Source organism: Lolium perenne, chromosome 4 (assembly GCF_019359855.2).
Source record: "Lolium perenne isolate Kyuss_39 chromosome 4, Kyuss_2.0, whole genome shotgun sequence".
Classification (NCBI taxonomy): Eukaryota; Viridiplantae; Streptophyta; class Magnoliopsida; order Poales; family Poaceae; genus Lolium; species Lolium perenne.
The window spans coordinates 24,609,272-24,630,403 of NC_067247.2; the positions used below are offsets into that span (position 1 = coordinate 24,609,272).

The 21,132-nt window shown below is 48.4% G+C and overlaps 1 protein-coding gene, 1 long non-coding RNA gene and 1 pseudogene across 2 annotated transcripts; 2 read left to right on the plus strand and 1 right to left on the minus strand.

Annotated features, from left to right (window-relative positions):
• Nucleotides 1–301: 301 nt before the first annotated feature.
• Nucleotides 302–1,511, minus strand: LOC127346624 (protein ALP1-like). The gene is made up of 2 exons (XM_051372906.1): nt 1,071–1,511; nt 302–964 (listed from the first exon to the last, which is right to left on the minus strand). Exons 1-2 carry the CDS (start codon nt 1,509–1,511, stop codon nt 302–304), a joined length of 1,104 nt encoding a protein of 367 aa, XP_051228866.1.
• Nucleotides 1,512–2,663: 1,152 nt separating this feature from the next.
• LOC127291936 (uncharacterized) lies at nt 2,664–4,430 on the plus strand. Its single transcript, XR_007844839.1, has 2 exons — nt 2,664–3,489; nt 3,958–4,430. It is a non-coding gene; the product is annotated as an uncharacterized lncRNA (long non-coding RNA).
• A 13,992-nt stretch (nt 4,431–18,422) lies between these two features.
• The window catches only part of LOC127346625 (beta-fructofuranosidase, insoluble isoenzyme 2-like), a 51,531-nt pseudogene continuing 48,821 nt past the window's right edge, over nt 18,423–21,132 (plus strand).

A 21,132-nucleotide genomic window follows, 5' to 3' on the forward strand; every position in this document is an offset into this window, starting at 1 on the left:
TACCATCCAGGCATGTCTACGGTTACCTCTTCTCTACGACGGGTAACCTTACCATGCTCTCACCTCCCATCACACAGAAATCACAGTTCATGATAGTTACAATCAGTTCACGAAATTATCCCTAGCTACTACGAATGGTAGTTCATAACACGATGCTCTCTAGCTACTACGAATTGTAGTTTATCATAACGGGATCGTTCAACATACGAGGATCGAAAAGGGTTCGAGAAACAGGGGATCATAGGGGTTCTTCTTCTTCTTCTTCACATCTTCTTCTTCTTCTTCATATCTTCACTTCTTCTCAGATGATGGTGTTGCCGCTGGCTTCCCACATTGCGTCTGCCCACTCTTGCCTCTTCACCTTCCATGCATCATTTTCGCCTGCTTCCACGCCATGGCCGGTCTCCACTTCATCAAAACTGACAACCTCTTCGAAGGACTCATCCTCGCCCCAACCTAGGATCCAGTTGTGAAGAATGCAGCAAGCAAGGACCAGCTTTACCTGAGTGTCAAACGTGTGGAATGGTTTCTGGTCAAGGACCTTGAACCTGTTCTTCCACGCAGCAAAAGCCCTCTCAATGGTGACTCTAAGGCTTGAGTGTCTGAGATTGAACAACTCTCTCGCATTCAGAGGTCGGTGCTTCGCAGAGAACTCGTTCAGGTGGTACCTTGTTTTCCTGAAGGGAGGTAGAATTCCAGGTCGGCATGCATATCCAGCATCTCCAAGGTAGAACTTACCGACAGGGATTTGCAACCCATCAGGCCTTGACAGGCTGTCGGCCAGGATGGTGGCATCGTGAGCTGAACCCTCCCACCCAGCAAGCACGTAGGTGAACCTCATATCGAAATCCACAGCTGCTAGAACGTTCTGGCTGGTGTAGTGCTTCCTCCCGCGGAATACTGCAAACATTGATCTCGGTACCTTTGCAGTGACATGAGTACCATCAATAACCCCAATGCAATCCTGTAAAAATATTAGCACACAATCATGTTTCTCACAGTAGAACACAATCATGTTTCTCATGGTAGCACACATCAGATAGGTAGAAGGAACATGATTTTGTACTCACCCTGAAATAGGGGAACCACCTGTAGCTGTTCTTGATCTTGGTTGGTGTGTTCATTGATGCTGGCTTGATCATTTCACCTCTGAGCTCCCCAATTGCGTACAACACCTGCTGGAAGTACCTAGAGATAGTCTCCGTGGATCGCCTGAATGTGTTATGGATGACTCTGGACCTTTGGTTATGACCGACGACATGAAGAAACATTGCGACTTGTTCTTCGATAGAGGTGTGGATGCTATCAGTCAGCAGCAGTCCTCTTTGCCTGAACGTTTTCACAACTGCATAGAAAGGGGCTCTTCTCATCCGAAGCATATCGATGGCCTCTATGTCGTTGCAGTTGTAGATGTTGTTTAGGTTGGCAATCCACTCCTGATCTCGTTGTAACATAGGTCCGTAATTCACACGAGAAAAAGCAGCATGCCTAACTGCTCTCTTGTGCACCATCGGGATCCAGGCTTGTTCGCAAATGATGAGTGCTGCGGCGTGATGCACAAGCTGGAGCTGGTCGGTCTACTCAAACAAGATCTATGCATTACGAACGGTCTTATCGAACCCAGCTAGTTCTACCAACATGAATCTAACACTACAGTAGAGCAGAGGAGTTTCCACTTACCTCCGTCATGGTGGACGTCATGGTGGACGAATGACAGGGCCGAAAGCCGCCGCAGATGTGCGCAGGCTCCGCCGCGGCTGGAGAAGAGGACCCTTGTCTGACGCCGGAGACCGAAGGGAGATGCGCGCTGCCAGGTCTGGATCGCCGCCGCCGCCGGTGCGAAATTTGGGGGAAGGGAAATTTTGGAAGGGGGCTAATGGAGAGGGTAACCGGAGAGGGAGGTTACCCCTACCTTTGCCGCGCAACGCCGCTGGGATTTCGGCTTCTCCCGCCATGCCAAGGCAGAGCTCCCGCTCGAACGATATTGTCGATTTTCGTCTCGCTAGGGCCTGGCCCCGGAGAAACTGTCAAACCGGGCGTTCCTCCGGTGCCTGTCCCAGGGGTGCTTTAAAACCCGTGATGTGCAAGAACGCAACTGCGTCCAGAAAACCAAACGGCCCGAAATATGATGCGAGCCAAGAGGCGCCCAGGCTACCAAACGGGCCCATGGTTGTTAGGTTGTAGCCGTACGTAAACCATGTCGCCAACAAGGTTGAAGGATCGCTCCAGCCACTTTTTGTCTGCCTGCTTTTTTTCATCGTCATTTGTGCTCGCTCCAAATGCTGACGAATCACTGTCAATACCAATGCTCTTTCCCTTAGCCACACATCCAGGTCTGTGTTCCCAGCGGAATCACCATGTTGGAACCCAAGTTTTTTGTGTCTACTTGATTGCCAAACTAAACAGACGAGTGTCTTCACCGGTTCGTTCACAAGAAAATAGAAAATAAATAAATAGAACTATGCATTTGGAGGATCATATATACAGTACAATAAATATATAACATTAATTGTAACTCATCCAGGCATGCATTTGGAGTAATAACTTGTAGGAAAATAGTGGGCTACCATGGGTGATAGCTATGCATATACATCCAACCATTAGATCTTCTATAGGGAGCATGAAAATGCATCCAGAGAGCACAAATTATTAACAAAAGTAGCTAACGTCGTCACACCGGTAATACCATATCCACTCATTAATCCACAACCCACCTTCCCCACCTGCCGTAGCCATTCTCCATTGTCGCCAACCCCACCGTGACCTTCCCCACCATTTTCTCTCCCCAACCTCTGCTCACCTCCTTCCCCCCGGCGGCTGGCCGCTGCACCGCCTCCTTCCACACGGCAGCATGTTCGGGGAGAAATCAAGGCGGCGTAGACCGTGGAGATGGGATGAGGGCTCGCGGCGGGATCAGCAGCTCATCCCCGCGGGAGGTCCACCCTGCCTCCTTGTGGCCTCCTTGCCCGGGAAACCACCACGCCGCCCCCACCGCGAATCCCACCACCACCGAGCCCCCACCCGTGTCCTATTTTTCTCTTTCTTGCGTGGATTTGCTTTTGTGATTCATTCCCCTTTCTTTTTTTTCTGACCTTCACTTTCCCCTTTTTCTCCGATCTTTTTCCTAGTCTGTGCCCTCCGCAAGGGAAGATGGATGGAAGAGCTCATGTTTGACGCTCGCATGGAGGAGCTCCTGTTCGCTGCCGCCTTCCATCTCGCGCCCATCTCCGTCCGCAAGTGCGCTCCGTTCAGGCGGTGGCAGATTTGTTCTGCTGACGCCATAGAACTGGATTGCGTGAGGTCGTCTTGGTCCACCACCGTAGGCGCCGCCTTGCCGGAGCAGGAGGTGCAGCCCTACCCTCGAGCGCCGCTACGAGAGATCCCCACGCGAGGATGTGTTGCCGTTGCTGGACGACCAGGGCAGCTTGGCACGACCGGTGAGGCCTCGAGCAGGGCCGCTCGTTGCCTAATCTTGGGTCTGCGCGTGAGGTCGGCCGCGTTTATACTTTCTGAACTGGATTTGCTTTATATCCTTTTTGCGATCTAGATTTTGCTTCGAACCTGGTCCATTTTATTTTTCGTTTACATGGTCCCGAACTCCGGATCTAGATCCCGTGTTGATTCAAATGAAGGGAAAGTTTTTCCCGTGTGTTTTGTTGCGATTACCGTGGATCGATCGGAGACCCGGCTCAGCCATCTCAGCCTCTGTTTTCTGAATTTCTTCATATCTGCATATTATGTGCGTTTTGATTTGTTCCAAAGATACTTCTGATTTTTTTGTTAGTTGACTGTGGATGCCCATCCCGGAAATCAGTATGGTTTGATGTCCTTGGCGACTTATCCTCTGTCAATCCTTATTTTGCATTGTTGAATTTTCAGTCTCAAGTTTCTGAAGCACAAGCCCATTCTTGCTTAACGGCTTGATTTTCTGCAATTTTCTGATCTGGACGCGTCCAGGGTTGTCTCGGCCGGGAGGAGTTGTACCAGACGGGAGGAGCTGGTCTGCTCTACCAGACGGGAGGACCTGGACGAGCTCAATGCGCGACGGCGGAGTTGACCAAGAGCTTGCTGCGGTAGTGGAGGGGCCGAGACGGGAGCACGGGCACCTGCCGGTGGCGGGGATAACCCGTTTCCACCTGCATCGAGCGGGCCGTGCGGCCCCGTATTGACCGGATGGAGGCGGCACCGGCGAGTAGAAGGTGGCCGCACTGTCACAGCAAATGGCTTCATCGCATCGCTCGTGGACACTGTTTTTTGTTCAACAGCAAGTGATGTAGCCTGCCTCCCGTGGCATCACCTGTCCATGTGCTCGATTACGTTTTATGATAATCTCCATATGAAGCACGATCTACCTAGCTTGCTGAGACAAACAATTGGAATTTCTCTTGTCCTCTACCGTCATTTTTTATGCAAGCTCTACTGAGTTCCTATGGTTGCTCGCTCTTTTTCTGTGTTGTTTTCTTTTTGAGCGTGGAGAGATTGAGAGATTTTCTTTGGATATTCGTGCTGGTTCGATTCTACCATTCTCTAACTCAATGCCTAATATGTGCCGATGCATGCTCAAATGCTGGTAACTGAAAATTTTGCAAATCCCTTTTCAGATCGTGGTCTAGGTCCACATGTTGCCGATTAATCACCCGTCTGTCTGAAAAGAACCAGACATCAAACCCCACTTCTCTTTGGTTGTCAACATATATCTAAGCTAAAATAACGATAGGCGCGCTGATATAGCCCATTCTTGCAAAACACCGTGGCAGAAAAAATGCCATTAGATACAAAAAGAAAAACTTAACAACGGCATGGCTGCCAGTGCGGTGGAACAGCTATACCTTAGGTAGGATTTTTTTTGCACCGTACCGATACAATTTTGTGAAAAGAGGAAAAAATCGACAAAGTGCACACGGTATGGTATCCGTGGCTGTTTTGAAACGTCCCACACCGACGTTCCTTTGCCTAAAGTAGATAAAAACCACACTTTATATTCGGTTACGGTGTGGTAGTACTTTTAAACTTTTTGAACGGACCGAGAAGCAAACGGCCGTTACATGAGATTGCTCCCGAGTTTTTGATCTGCACCTCAATAGACTCAGAACTCTTGTTATCCAACGGTTGCTACCCTATGCACAGCTACCACCCTTGGTAGAAAATCCGCGTCATCTTGAGAAAACATATCTATGCGCTCACAAAAAAGAAACACCACGGATAGCCCGCCGCTGGATTGGAGTGCTTTCGACGACTATCATAATTAAATTTATTGTGTCTTTTTTTTCAGCCAAAAATTACACATAGTGACGTGCTCTTATATTACTGGTGGGTGCCACTAGTAAATTTTGTCTATGGCGTGCCATTATAGGCACGTCACTAATGTGTTTACTACTAGTGGTATGTGCCACTAATAATGGGCACACCACTTGATAACTATTACAAGTGGCGTCTTTCTTAGTGGTTTGTTGGATACACACCATCAGTCGGCGAAACACAACGCCAATACTAGGCTCTTCTCTCGTAGGGACGATCACAAGAAAAGACCATAAAACTATATATATAACAAGAACGGATGAACCATATCCAAGCAGCTGGCGTCATGCAAGGTAGTATCGTGGATAATTGGGGATGGATCAAAATGACCTAGAGGAAAGCTCCGCCAAAATTTAGCTACCCTAGCACGGCCAATGTGGAGCAATGTGACAATCCCCATCAAGGCAAGCAGTGTAGCCACAGTGGTCAATATCAGACCGGCCGGGAGGATAGGGGCCAATGGGCCATGCACCTCGGTCAGATGGCGGTTACAGGTCCACACACGTACATGACTGTCCACACACACAATATGTTGCATTGCATGGTGCATTGTGAAGTCCATGCAGCTCACAAGATTTTTTTTAACAGTTAAATGGATATAATATTTTTGTGTCACATTGTGAGACTAGTTGCTTGCCAAACTAAAGAGACCGAGTGACTCGATTGGTTCATCCACATGAAAATGGAAAATAAATAGATAGCACTATGCAATTGGTGGATCATGCAATACAATAAGAGTAGCTGAAACTTGAGAAAACATCGTGCATGCATGGATCGATATATATCTATGTCTACATCACACACACAAAAAAGAACGCCAAGGAATTAAATGAAACGAACCATATCCAAACAGGCATCACCATGGAGATGGATCCAAAGGACGCAGAGAAAAAGCTTTGGCGAAATTTATTCAGACTTCCCAAACGGGAGCGCATGCAACATGGTGGCACAAGCTTGAGCAAGGCAGCCAGCCATGCAAACGGGAGCTAGCAGTGCAGCCAGCCAGACTGGGGTCTATGTGATCTATTCTGGGCATACAAGACCTTGCTTAATTTTCATGGTACCTCGTGATGCAGATCGTTGGTTTTTGAGACGATCATTTTGAGAACGGCTAAAGGCAGTTGAAAATCGGATGTAACTTTTTGAGACGATCATTTTGATAGGTTATACATTTTTTCCCACAAGTTCATGGGAAAATAATGTGCCCACATTCTGAATAAAATCCACAAGTTGTGGTCAAGATCAGAGAATAGGAGTCGTCAAGTAGTACATTCAGGGGGCGTAGCTATGTGTAAGTCAGGGGGCCACCGCCCCCCCCTCCCCCCCAAACTTGAAAAAATTGGTGAATACATTTTATTTTAGGGTGTTAAATTGGAAAACGTAGATTAATTTGCCCCTCAACATGGTGTGTTTTCTCTTTTGCCCCACCAATCCGTGCTAGCTCCTCCAGAACATTGCAGGTAGAATTCAGTGTGTTTTCCTAGTTCATCTCGTAGTCCGTCTCCTTCTTCCGCCAGCCACGTAGGTCACAAGATTTCTCGTTTTTTGAGTCAACTTGCTAGTGACGTGTCATCCTTTGTGGTCTAACGGGTTGTCAAAGGCTCAATTTCTTCTGCCAAACGTGTAAACCGGGCCTACAGCTAAGGGGGCGATTATTACCCAATTCCTTCGAGCAAACATGCCGTCACAGGCCCCTTCTTTTGGGCTTCTGTAGCAGCATAACGAGTGGTAAACATCACAAGCCCCAAAACACAAATCCATTTTGTTTCGTGCTCAATTCCCCCGACCTCATCTAAAAAAAATTCCCCCCAACCTTCTCTCTTTTTTTTTGAAAAACTTGCACGCTTTATTAAATCACCATAACATGATTACAATCAGCACTAAGGCTGTTAGCTAAAAAAAATCGGAGGCTCGACGTCCCAGGAAAACAACTCAACCAATAAGCAACCAAACTTAGCAGTGTCGTCTGACTAGCTTCGCGTCAGGAAAAAAAATATTAAAAGAAAGAAAATTCTTACAAAGCTCGCTAATATCATCTAAAGTTGGTCCGATCACAGAGCGATCAGACAACCGATAATGCGAAAGTTTTACTAGCTCCGCATCCTCTACCTCAAAGATCAGTCAAGTAAAACCCTTGTCCACGGTAAGGACACATCCATCTCTCAAAGCCAAAACTTCAATTGTCAGTGGATCAATGATGCTTTCATAGATCTTACACCTTTCTCCAAAGAAACCAGTTCCATCTCGCGCCACTATCCCTGTCACTGCATGACCTTGGTCTAGTTGAAACACACCATCAGAGTTTACCTTAACAGTGTACGCTGGTGGTCCATGCCATGGGTAAGCAGGTCGGAGTGCTCGGGTCTGCACTTTATCCCTAGGTAATTCCAGGGTTTGCAAAGTTTCTTTAATGAACTCTATCTATTTGGCCAGGTCGAAACCTGCCTCTCCACGTGTCACATATATTGTTTCTAGTAGGGATGGCAATGGGTACCCGTGACCCACGAACCTGCCGGGTAAAACCCAATAGAAGTACCGGTATGGGATAAAATATTACCCATGATTTTGCAAATAGAAAAATATCATACTCATCGGGTAGAGTGGGTACGTGTATGAGATCGTAGAACCCATACTCACATACCTATCTACCCATCTAAATTTAACAAGTGGGCCATCGTAATATTCTAAACTGCTTAATTTTTTCCCCTAATCATGTCTCCATGTTGCTAGGCTGAATCTCACGCTTTCTGATCTCATAATCAATTGTAGGTTAGTGAGAATTAGAATCTATATAGGATCGCTTCACCTCGTGTCATATTTTTTTGAACAATTTGATGTGTTGTAAGCGCGGGTATTTTTACCCACGGGTACCCATTTACCCTGTTGGGTGATGGGTATAGGAAAACTTGTACCCGTTGGCAGGTATGTGTACGGGTGGCGGGTAAGATCAAACGCGACAGGTACGGGTATGGGATGACTCTAACCGTACCCATACCCTGCGTGTGCCATCCCTAGGCACTAGTAGCACCATGATCTCAGATATAGTTCCCTTTTTTCATGTAGGAATGATACAATTCTTTTTTTGGAGCACGACCTCTTGAAAGCTGTTAATATGAAACTAATTCTATGTCTGTTTGAAGAGCTCTCGGGACTTAAGATTAACTTCCACAAAAGTGAGATTTTTTGTTTTGGTAAGGCAAAGGATGAGGTTGATTAGTTGTTGACTGCCAAAACCCACCGGCGGGCAGCGACGGTCAACACAGGTAGAGCCGGGAAGAGCCTAGAGCTGCGGCTGGCTGAGACCCCTCCGAGCGACGGCCCGCAATGCTCTTCTGGTCACACGTCCGATGCGAAGTGCAAGGGCGTGCCACCTGACCTATACCTGGTCAGGAAGGTGATGGGGATGCCTCGCTTAGTTTCCTGCATGGCATACACGTAAACATTAAATACGAGCCTCGATCGGCTCTCAGGTTATCCTGTGAATCGGCTCAAAGAGCCGATCCACCCATGGTTCGTACGGGGTGCACGAATATATGGTGATCCTGCTTGATCAAGATAAAGCTAATGAGATCTACGACGATTTAGGGTTTTCACCGCATAATCGGATCATCCTACTCCAGGTTGGGCCTCGCGGCCACGCACGGTGATCGTAAGCCGATCCTAAACAAGGCCTAAAAACCAACATGAAGTTGATCCTCGGAACATCCTGTTTAGGACTTGCGAACGACACCCTACGCGCCGCTGGATCCTCCCCCCCTTTGTAAGGCCTAACTATTGCAGATATTAAACTAATCCTTGTAGAACAAGGAGCAATCGTAACGGATCAGATCTACTAAATAATGATCAAGCGGGGTGCCGCCCCCACACCTAAGATAGGTGTGAGGGCGGCTAGATATGCAAGGGTTGCACTACGTAAGCATGTTATACGAAGAACTATGCTAACCCTAACACATCTATGATAACTACGTTGCTCGCCATCAAAGACGCTTCAGGACGAGCAACGCATGAACAACGTGGAGCTTGTGCTGCCTAGATCGCAAGATGCGATCTAGGCAGCATGTCGCTTACCTGATAGAAACCCTCGAGACGAAGGAGTTGGCGATGCGCCGAGATTGGTTTGTTTGGGTTGAACGTGAGTTGTTGTTTATTCCATAAACCCTAGATACATATTTATAGTCCAAATGGACTTTCTAATTCGGACGTGCACCTAACCGTGCACGAGTAAAACTCTAACTTTTAATCTAAGATGCGATCTACTATATTACAGATACATGGGCAATTCAGCCCAACTTCGTGTATAAGGCCAATTCTTGTTCTTCCTTCCATGTATATCTTCAAGTCTATCTCAATCGTGGCCCACCTCTAACTCGGTCAAATTCTGGTGATAACACATGCCCCCCTGGTTTTGGAATTGGTAATTCCAAAATCACTGTTTTCCTTCGTCGGGTCATGTCGTGGCGTAACCGTTGCGTATCCTTCATCATGAAGCCCTGCCGTCTCACCTACTCCGCGTGACTTGGCAGTTTTTTACGTCGTTGCGGCACCCCGTCCTCGAAAACTGCTGTGGCATTGACTATCCCCTATAGCCCCCCCTAGTTAACCGCAACGAACAGGTCTCCTCTGCATCTCCTTCGCATTAGCACTCCAAAAGCCCTCCTGCGCCACCATGTCTTCTTCCTCCTCTCGCTCCATCGGATCCTTCCAGCCGATCCTCCACATCCCGTGAGCCGACGCCGGAGTACAACCCGGCGGAGGTCCACGCGGCCCACATCCGCCGCGCCATTGCGGCCGGGAGGAGTCAGACCATGACTTCTCCATCTGGTCCGAGGACGACCAGTCCTCGACGGACGGAGAGCGACCTCCGCTTCCTCACCAACGGGGAATCGGAGGAGGAGAGCGATGACGATCGCTTCTCACAGGATGACTTCACCTCCTCCGAGGGGGTGGAGGAGGAGGAAGAGGAGGAGGAGGACGACGACGACAGCTCCTCCGACGAGCCGCCGGCCAAGCGGTTCTGCCCTTGGCCGGGCAACCTTAGCGACTTCGACAGCGACGAGAACGACGCTGACGAAGAAGATGAAGACAACGAGGGCCCGGTCGGCGGCCATTGGAGCGACGACGAGCCCGCCGGGAGCAGCGCCGACAGCGGCGACGACGAGGGCAGTGATGGCCCGTAGATAGGACCTCTAGAATAGGGCCAGCAGTAGTAGATGGGGCAATGTATCCCCTAGTATTTCCTTTTGAGAGCGATTAGCTCTTTATGTAAGAAATCTCGCCTATCAATGAAGAACTTTTCCCCAATTTGATTTTGCCGATTTCTTCCGAGTTTAATTGAGCCGATTCCCTCTTCTACTGACCTTGCCGATTCGTCCCCTTTGCCAATGCGTAATGAGCCGATAGCACCGCATCGGTCCTTTGAAATTCACCCTTCCCTTCTACAACTGATGATTTTCTAAATCTGGTGGAAAATGCAGGATCTTCAGGAAAACCTTTGAACTTTTCCAACCAAACCCAATAATCCTCTTCAGTACTCATCATTTGTGAAGAAGGTTGCAATGAAGGATCAGCCGATGGTATCCCAATCGGCTCTTTAAACAGAGCGAAAAAGAGTATCCACCAGGCCTGCTGCCCCCCGAGCCTTACTCGAGCCTGCTGCCCCCCGAGCCTTACTCGAGGCGAGAATATCAGAGAGAATGCGCCAAAGCCGATCCCCTTTCTTCCTCAGACAGCCGATAACCTTCCGTCTCAGCTGAACTAGCCCCAAAGATTGGAAATCCTTGACAAAAAGGTTCAGGAACCCGGATCGGCTCGAAGCAGCTGAAGAAATTCCATTGTTTTATTCCCTCGAAGCAACAGAAGGCACCACCGCTGGCCTGGATTTGGTGGAGACTCGATAAACATCGCACAATTCCACTAGAGTCGATGGCTGCGCATCGGCTGCTTCTCAATTCTAAAGTCGATGCAATCTCGACTGTAATTCATTGCCCACATTTTTTTTTACTGGCCGATTTTCTCCTATCGGCCCCCAGTATTTCATTGCCCACATGTACCCCTGCATCTGTTCCCATGTTTAGGTGCCCCCCGAGCCGAATCTGTCAAAGAATGGCAGAGATCGGCTCTGTAATTCGCACGTCGGCTCCTGATAGGGTCAAGGGCGAACACTAGCAGAACATGTGGTGAGGATAATTTTGGCCGATTGCTGGGACCGGCCTCCATAATGATTGGAGCGCTGACTGAAGGTTCTGTAATGTCCCTTCATAGACCTTTGGGGCCGATCACAAGGATCAGCCTCGCCAAGTTGCACATCGCTTTGCTTCAACTACATGGTCAGGCCAGTGGATAAAACCAGCTTAACCCTTCCCTTTGTCACATCGATGCGCTCGCAGTCGTCCAAGTTGATGCCTGAGAGGGGTTCTTGGCCTGCTGCTTCCCATGCGTTCATGCCAGCCGTTGAAATTTCGGCTGAGTCATCGGCCTGGACGACTTCTACCTCATCTCCATCCCACTGTATTATGCATTGGTGCATCGTGGAGGGAATACAGCAGTTGGCGTGGATCCAATCTCTTCCCAAGAAGACATAGATAACCGCTCGTGCTATCGACGATGAAGAACGTTGTAGGGATAGTTTTCCTTCCTACGGTCGGATCCACGTTCGAACTCCTTGTGCCTCAGACGCTTGGCCGTTGAAATCGCTCAATGTCACGTTGGTCTTGATTAGATCCGAGCTAGAGCGTCCCAGCCGACGTAGCATAGAGTACGGCATGATGTTAACTGCCGCTCCGGTGTCCACCAGCATCTTATTTACAGGCCTCCCATCGATATATCCTCGCAAGTACAGGGCCTTCAGATGCCTGTAGCTCTTTTCTCGTGGCTTCTCAAAGATAACCGGCCGTGGGCCGCAGTCAAGTTGTGCCACGGATATCTCATCTAACCCTGGAGCACTGAACTCCGAAGGGAGGATGAACACCATGTTCGTGCCAGCCGATGTTTCATCATCGGCTCTCCTTTGTTTGGGGCGCCACTCCATTTTCCGTGGACGACCCTCTTCATCCAGGGCTCGCTGAACCTTTGCAGCCAGATCAGGCCTTGCCTTCCTAAGCGTATGCAGGTATAACCTTTCGGCTTCCTCCAGGCCGCGCAACCGCTGAACCCTGCGTTTTTGTGAACGGCTGAGTCCGTCAGGGCACCACCTTGGACGGTGGTACCTGTCTTCTTCTTCTTCTAGTCCCTCGTCTTCGGAATCCTCAAGATCTGCCCAACGAGGTGACTCAGCGCGCTTGCTTTGTGGCGGGAGAGGCCCTAAGCGCTTGAACACAGACACGTTGGCTGCCTCCTTCTTCTTCTGGTTGCATTACGGCAATTGCCGATTGTGGGCAATCGGCTCATTCCTGAATCCCAGCAGTGTCTGAAGAAAGGGCAGTCCCAGTGTCTGGCGTTGTCATCTTGCTCCCTTGACCTGTCCGTGGCACGGCGCTCGTGCTCCTCCTCATCGCGATCATGCCGACGATGTCTTCTGGCTTCTCTAGCCAGACGATCTCCTTCATCATCATAGTTGGACCGTCGGCGTTGGTCATACTGACTCACATATTTGTTGAGGAGGTGATCAGAGAGAGGTCGTTGATATCTTATGTTCTTCACTTCTCCCTCTGTGATGTAGCGCTTGCCATCATGATGGAGCCGATCGCGTGGAGCGGCCTCCTCTGTGTCCTTGCTATGAGAGCAGCTGCCCTCATCTCCATCTTTGCCAGAGTGGTTCCCAGGTCCTACCATGTTGATGCTGAACGTGGGACCTGGCTGGCAACCCTCAGGGTAGGTGACTTCTACCATGTTAACGGCGGGGAAGGGCTGGGTGTCGACCTTCATGGCGCATCGGTTGAAAATTAGACGCCCCTTCTCTATCGCCGCTTGGATGTGCCGACGCCACACCCTGCGGTCGTTGGTGGCATGGGAGAGCGAGTTGTGCCATTTGCAGTACGGCTTTCCGTTCAGCTCTTGCGCCGTGGGGAACTTGAGACCTTCAGGAATCGTCAACTGTTTCTCCTTGAGCAGGAGGTCGAAGATTTGTTCAGTCTTGGTCACGTCAAAATCAAATCCCCCTGGCGGCCCTGGTGGCTTTACCCATTTGCAGACACGGGGTTCCTCCCCGAGTCCACTCAGCCACTGCCACTTCTTGGTCTCCGCAGGAACTTCGTCTTCCTCTCGCATCGACCAGACTACCGCACGCTTGAACTTGTCTTGGTACAGTCCGGGTGGCGCTGTTCATATGCCGATAGTTTCGAACCATGTGCGCCGCCGAGGGATAATCTGCTTAGGAGGCCATGTCCTTGAGCTGTGTTGCAAGGCCAGCTACCGCCAACTCGATCGCTTCCTTTTCAGCTTATACGAACCGAATAACATCGGTTCCTAAGATTCCTGAAGCGCTGGATATACTCTGTCACCGTTTCTCCGCGCTTCGACGTAGTTGTGCTAGATCGGCAATGCTAGACTCGGAAGCTTCGAATGGTATTGCATATGGAACTGTTCTTCCAATTGCTTCCAAGACCGGATGGAGTTTGCCGGCAAAGAGGTGTACCATCCGAAAGCCGATCCCGTGAGGGACCGTGAAAAGAGCCTCACGCGTAGCTGATCCGACACCGAAGCCGGTCCTAGTTGCGCCAAATATCGGCCGACGTGCTCGATGGAGCTGGAGCCATCTGAGCCACTGAATTTGGAGAAGTCCGGGAGCCGATAGTTAGGTGGCAGCGGGATCATCTCGTACTCGTCGGGGTACGGCTTGGAATAGCCGATTGCCCTTCTTTTCGGCACCATGCCGAACTGGTCTCTCGCATGGTACCGATCTGATCCGCTGTGCTGGCTGCAGGAGTTGCACTACGAAGATTCGCCGGGGTGGCGTACTTAGCCAGCCATGTTTGCTTTTCCAGCTCTGAGCCAACCGCAGGAGCTGGGCTCGGAGTTTCGTCGGGGTGGCATACTTAGTTAGCCACGTCTCGCTTCTCAAGCTCGTCGCCGACGTTCCTCCTGTTTTCGCCGGAGTCCCTGATGTTGTGGCCTGGTTTGAGAGTGCCCAGTCGCCACAATCTGGCACATACGTGCACGCGTATCCTTGAGGGATCTCCTTAGGCGCCTCAGCCAAGAACTGGTAGTCACTAGGGTGACCACCGATCTTGTAGACGACGAATGCCGGTGTAGCCGGCACTTCACCGGTGCTGCCAACGCATATGGCAGCGGTGGACGGGACTGGAGTGGCAACTCCCCTTGATGCGTCCCGAGAGCTGGTCCCGACGGCGAGTACTGGTGGCTCATGATCTCTCGGATCACGCGCGAGCGACACGCTCCAACACGTTGACCAGGTTTTCAGAGTGGCGGTGTAGCGAGTGAGCCACCAAGTAGTTGATCTCCTGCCGCAGGCCCCTGGTGCGTTCCTCCGACGGGGCAGAGAGGTCTATCCCATCGAGTGCACCTTGCGGTGAGAATCCCTTCCATCTCGATGCCATGGGAACGGGTTCTTCGAAAAGAGCCGATGAGGTCGGCTTCGAGGGTGACCTTGATCTCGTCATATCTCTTCTTGAGCTCGTCAGGCAGCTCCTCGTAGGTGACTGGCGTGCCGTCCGCCATCTCAGATGTAGATGGCGATGTGGTTGATGTAGACGATTGTCCCACCGGACGTGCCAGAATGTGTTGACTGCCAAAACCCACCGGCGGGCAGCGACGGTCAACACGGTAGAGCCGGGAAGAGCCTAGAGCTGCGGCTGGCTGAGACCCCTCCGAGCGACGGCCCGCAATGCTCTTCTGGTCACACGTCCGATGCGAAGTGCAAGGGCGTGCCACCTGACCTATACCTGGTCAGGAAGGTGATGGGGATGCCTCGCTTAGTTTCCTGCATGGCATACACGTAAACATTAAATACGAGCCTCGATCGGCTCTCAGGTTATCCTGTGAATCGGCTCAAAGAGCCGATCCACCCATGGTTCGTACGGGGTGCACGAATATATGGTGATCCTGCTTGATCAAGATAAAGCTAATGAGATCTACGACGATTTAGGGTTTTCACCGCATAATCGGATCATCCTACTCCAGGTTGGGCCTCGCGGCCACGCACGGTGATCGTAAGCCGATCCTAAACAAGGCCTAAAAACCAACATGAAGTTGATCCTCGGAACATCCTGTTTAGGACTTGCGAACGACACCCTACGCGCCGCTGGATCCTCCCCCCCTTTGTAAGGCCTAACTATTGCAGATATTAAACTAATCCTTGTAGAACAAGGAGCAATCGTAACGGATCAGATCTACTAAATAATGATCAAGCGGGGTGCCGCCCCCACACCTAAGATAGGTGTGAGGGCGGCTAGATATGCAAGGGTTGCACTACGTAAGCATGTTATACGAAGAACTATGCTAACCCTAACACATCTATGATAACTACGTTGCTCGCCATCAAAGACGCTTCAGTACGAGCAACGCATGAACAACGTGGAGCTTGTGCTGCCTAGATCGCAAGATGCGATCTAGGCAGCATGTCGCTACGATAGAAACCCTCGAGACGAAGGAGTTGGCGATGCGCCGAGATTGGTTTGTTTGGGTTGAACGTGAGTTGTTGTTTATTCCATAAACCCTAGATACATATTTATAGTCCAGCGGACTTTCTAATTCGGACGTGCACCTAACCGTGCACGAGTAAAACTCTAACTTTTAATCTAAGATGCGATCTACTATATTACAGATACATGGGCAATTCAGCCCAATTTCGTGTATAAGGCCAATTCTTGTTCTTCCTTCCATGTATATCTTCAAGTCTATCTCAATCGTGACCCACCTCTAACTCGGTCAAATTCTGGTGATAACATTAGTACAAGCAGATATTTGAATGTGACGCTGGTTCCTTACCCTTTAGATACTTAGGTATTCCTATCCATTACAGAAAACTCATAAATTCTGATTGGTACCCAGTGAAGACCCGGTTTGAAAGTAAATTAGGTTGCTGAAAAGGCAAGCTACTGTCCTATGGGGATAGACTTGTTCTTATCAATTCAGTTTTAACAAGCTTACCTATGTTTATGTTATCTTTTCTCGAGATACCTGCTGGGGTAAGGAAACGACTCGATTTCTATAGGTCTAGATTCTTTTGGCAGTCCGATGAAAATAAGAGAAAATATAGACTTACAAAATAGAATATTGTCTACCTACCCAAAGATCAAGGGGGCTTAGTATTGAGGTTCTCGAACTCAAAAATAGATGTTTATTGAGTAAGTGGCTGTATAAACTTATTAATTTCAAAATTGGTAATGGAGAATCTACTCGTTTTTGGGAAGACACTTGGTTAGGAAAAAAGCCGTTAGCCCAGCAATATCCATCTTTATATAATATTGTGCATCACAAGAATGTAACGGTAGCTCATGTGTTAGCTCAAACACCTCTGAATATCAGTTTCAGACGGCTGTTGGTGGGTAACAAATGAACTTTATGGTTACAGTTATGCCAAAAACTTATGATGGTCAATTTAAATGGAGAGAATGATCGATTTGTTTGGAATTTGACAACCAATGCCTTGTTTACGGTGAAATCTTTGTATGAGGATCTTATGAATGATCACACCCCCTTTTTGAGAAAATACTTATGGAAAGTTAATGTTTCTCTTAAGATAAAAATATTTATGTGGTTTCTAAGTAATAAGATTTTGCTTACCAAAGATAATTTAGCTAAACACGGTGGAATGGGTGTACGAAATGTGTTTTTTGCGGAGAGCAGGAGACTATTGAACACATCTTCATAACTTGCCCTCTAGCTAAACTACTTTGGCGTACGGTTAATTTCACGTACGATCTTCCACCTCCAACCAATATTACGAAAATGTTCGATAATTGGTTAAATGGAGTTGATAGAGAATCTAAGGCATTCATCCGTATTGGGGTTTCTGCTTTATGTTGGTCTATATGGAGGGCGATGAATGATATTATTTTTTTCAAAAAACAATCTTTTTCACTTTTTGCAGGTTATCCATATGGTGTCACATTGGGTTCAGTTGTGGGCTCTGCTCTCACCGGAGGAGGAGCCGGATGCTATGACTTCTGGATGCACACGGCTCCAGATGGTTGCTCGCGATATCTTGTGCCAGGCTGACTGGCGATATAATAGGCGGCTATGTTGATGTGTAGTCATATTTTGTTTTATTTCTTTCGCTGGTTGATTCTTGTATCAAGTCTCGGCGATGCGTGAATTATTTTAAACTCTGTACTCGTAACTTATTAATAAAGGCTATGTGCATCATCATGATGCAGAAGCCGGGGTTTTAATCTCCATTTCCAAAAAAAAATGTAGGAATGAATCATATAGAGCATTGTATGTTAGTCAGGCATTGTTTTTATAAACACGGTTTGCTAATATGCCCAGCTGAATTAATTGAACATTGTGCTCTTCATCACCTCAACTTTTTAGGATTGCCTAAACTGCAACTTTGCTACACAGTTGCTTTCTATTTGCAGTGTCTAACGATAGAATGCGACGTAATAGCTGGATAATCGATTGTCTATTCGCTAACACCATGGTCGTTCCTTTTTTTTTGAGTTTTAAAGCAGTCGATCATGCCATCCGATTAGATAGAATAGAGTGTTTAATTACAGAAGTCTTTGCCGTAGCAAAGAGAGTAACCCAACAAGACTAAAAAACAAGGCGTTCCTTTTTTTCATTTAGGAATGCGATAGAGCATTCAGTTGGGTAGGCATTATGCTCAGTTACTTCAGAGAAAGCACTGGATTTATCCCGTGCTGCGTTCACATCAATGCGCCATGAGTACTGGATTCCTCAGGTCTCAGCCTTTGGATGAAAAAAAGGATTGAAACTTCTTCTGGAATGCTTAGTTTCCATAACTTAGCTTTACCTTGTCAAAATTTCTTCTGTAATGTTCACTGTCCCTTTACTATTTTATTTTTGTAATTCCAATGGAATGCATGCTTTGTTCTTTTAATCATCTAGTAGGATATTCCACGACCGTTATTACATATTTTGGGAGTCATCACTATATCTACAATATTACACAAGCATTTGGAGTTGGACATCATTTCATGAGCATTTTACCGTCAAATTAACTTGTATAAATTTCTGACAACAATTGTGTTATTGCAGCACCTATGTACTACAAGGGGTATGGTACCATCTCTTCTATCAGTACAATCCCGAGGACGCCTGTCTGGGGGCACATTGTCTGGGCACACTCGGCGTCGCACTATTGCATGATCATCAACTGGGTGCCTTTGGAACCAGCTATCAGGCCAAGTATCAAGGCTGACAAATATGGCTGCTGGTCAGGCTCAGCGACAATGCTGCTCGATGGCACGCCGGCAATATTATACACAGGGATCATCCAGAAGGTCAAAGGGAGCAACTACCAGGTACATAACCTGGCCTACCCCAAGAACAGGTCCGATCCTCTCCTGCGCGAGTGGATCAAGCTTGCCGGTAATCCGGTGATCTTGCCAGAGCCGAAGATGAACAGGACGCTCTTCCGGAACCCTACAACGCCTGGCGCGCGGATGGTCTATGGCACGTGCTCGTCGGTAGCCGCGAGGGGAGTACCCATGGCATAGCATACCACTACCGGAGCCGGGACTTCAAGCGGTGGGCCGGAGTGAGGCGGCCGCTGCACTCGGCACCCACGGGGATGTGGGAGTGCCCGGACTTCTATCCGGTCATGGTCAGTGGCTGGGAGAATGGAGTCGATACGTCTATGAAGTCTAACCTTTGGGTCAAATATATCTTGAAACACAGCCACAATTCTTACCGATATGACTATTACACCATTGGAAGATATGACCGTGACATGGAGCCAGGGATGGAGTTGAAGTATAAGGGGAGCAATCTTAATATGAGGGGGACAAAACTATCTAAAATCACAGAAATAAGGAGCTGACATGGCTTGTGTTCAAAGGAAAATCATGAGCATAGGGGGGCTGCGCCCCCCTATGCTCATGATATTCCACGACCGTTATTACATATTTTGGGAGTCATCACTATATCTACAATATTACACAAGCATTTGGAGTTGGACATCATTTCATGAGCATTTTACCGACAAATTAACTTGTATACATTTCTGACAACAATTGTGTTATTGCAGCACCTATGTACTACAAGGGATGGTACCATCTCTTCTATCAGTACAACCCCGAGGACGCCTGTCTGGGGGCACATATTCTGGGCACACTCGGCGTCGCACTATTGCATGATCATCAACTGGGTGCCTTTGGAACCAGCTATCAGGCCAAGTATCAAGGCTGACAAATATGGCTGCTGGTCAGGCTCAGCGACAATGCTGCTCGATGGCACGCCGGCAATATTATACACAGGGATCATCCAGAAGGTCAAAGGGAGCAACTACCAGGTACATAACCTGGCCTACCCCAAGAACAGGTCCGATCCTCTCCTGCGCGAGTGGATCAAGCTTACCGGTAATCCGGTGATCTTGCCAGAGCCGAAGATGAACAGGACGCTCTTCCGGGACCCTACAACGCCTGGCGCGCGGATGGTCTATGGCACGTGCTCGTCGGCAGCCGCGAGGGGAGTACCCATGGCATAGCATACCACTACCGGAGCCGGGACTTCAAGCGGTGGGCCGGAGTGAGGCGGCCGCTGCACTCGGCACCCACGGGGATGTGGGAGTGCCCGGACTTCTATCCGGTCATGGTCAGTGGCTGGGAGAATGGAGTCGATACTTCTATGAAGTCTAACCTTTGGGTCAAATATATCTTGAAACACAGCCTCAATTCTTACCGATATGACTATTACACCATTGGAAGATATGACCGTGACATGGAGCCAGGGATGGAGTTGAAGTATAAGGGGGGCAATCTTAATATGAGGGGGACAAAGCAATCTAAAATCACAGAAATAAGGAGCTGACATGGTTTGTGTTCAAAGGAAAATCATGAGCATAGGGGGGCTGCGCCCCCCCCCCCCCCCCTCGTCCCCCTTGTCTCCGTCCCTGCATGGAGCGGTACTTGCCAGACAACCCAGCCGGCGATGACCACCACCTGCGCCACGACTACGGCAACTTCTATGCCTCGAAGACATTTTACGACCCATTGAAGCGACGTAGGATACTCTGGGCCTGGGCCAATGAGTCTGATACCGTCCACGACGCAAGGCCAAGGGGTGGGCGGGGATTCAGGTAGAGTGTATTTGTAATTTTAGAACTCTGTATATTACTAACTTAAGCAACCAAGAGCCATTCTCATCCAGATTCAGTAATCCCGAAGTATTCAGGTAAAACCTTGCACTTAAAAGCATCAGAAATCTAAATAAAAATAATCTCTGGACTGATGCTTGGGTGTGAAAACTACCGGTTTGGGTTTATCATCATGGTGTTAGCATCTTTTTTTCATCAATTCTAATCATATTTACAGTAGGCATCTGTATATAAATATACAGGCACCAGGTTTCAGTGTCATCAAAACAGGGCACATATCAATGTAGTTTAATGCTCTAATCATGGTCGATGAAGAAGGAAATGATTTGGTTAGCATGTATATGTACATTCTGGATAATAGAATATAAGAATCTTTGTAGCATAAGTTGGGTTCGGGTTCAGGCACTTTTAACTAAGCTGATTGTACCATGTGCAAAACCCTCATTGTATATTAGGTCTTGGTCTGTAGAAATGTGTGCTTTGCGACATGAAAAAAAATCTAAGAAATTAAATTTTTACAGTACATAGAGGATGACATGCAGGTCCCATGAGCCAGCAGGTTCCTCAACGTTTCAAAGACGGCATGAGATCGAAAGAAAAAGGCCAGTGACGAAATATCAGGAGCCAAAAATAATCGAAGAAAAGAAACTTTTATT

What these genes read in the sequence shown, in the direction of transcription:
- LOC127346624 (XM_051372906.1), bottom strand. Translation starts at nt 1,511, where the DNA reads ATGGTGCACAAGAGAGCAGTTAGGCATGCTGCTTTTTCTCGTGTGAAT. An exon ending in GGTGGTTCCCCTATTTCAGG is followed by an intron (nt 965 to 1,070) that starts GTGAGTACAAAA and finishes ATATTTTTACAG; the next exon opens with GATTGCATTGGGGTTATTGA.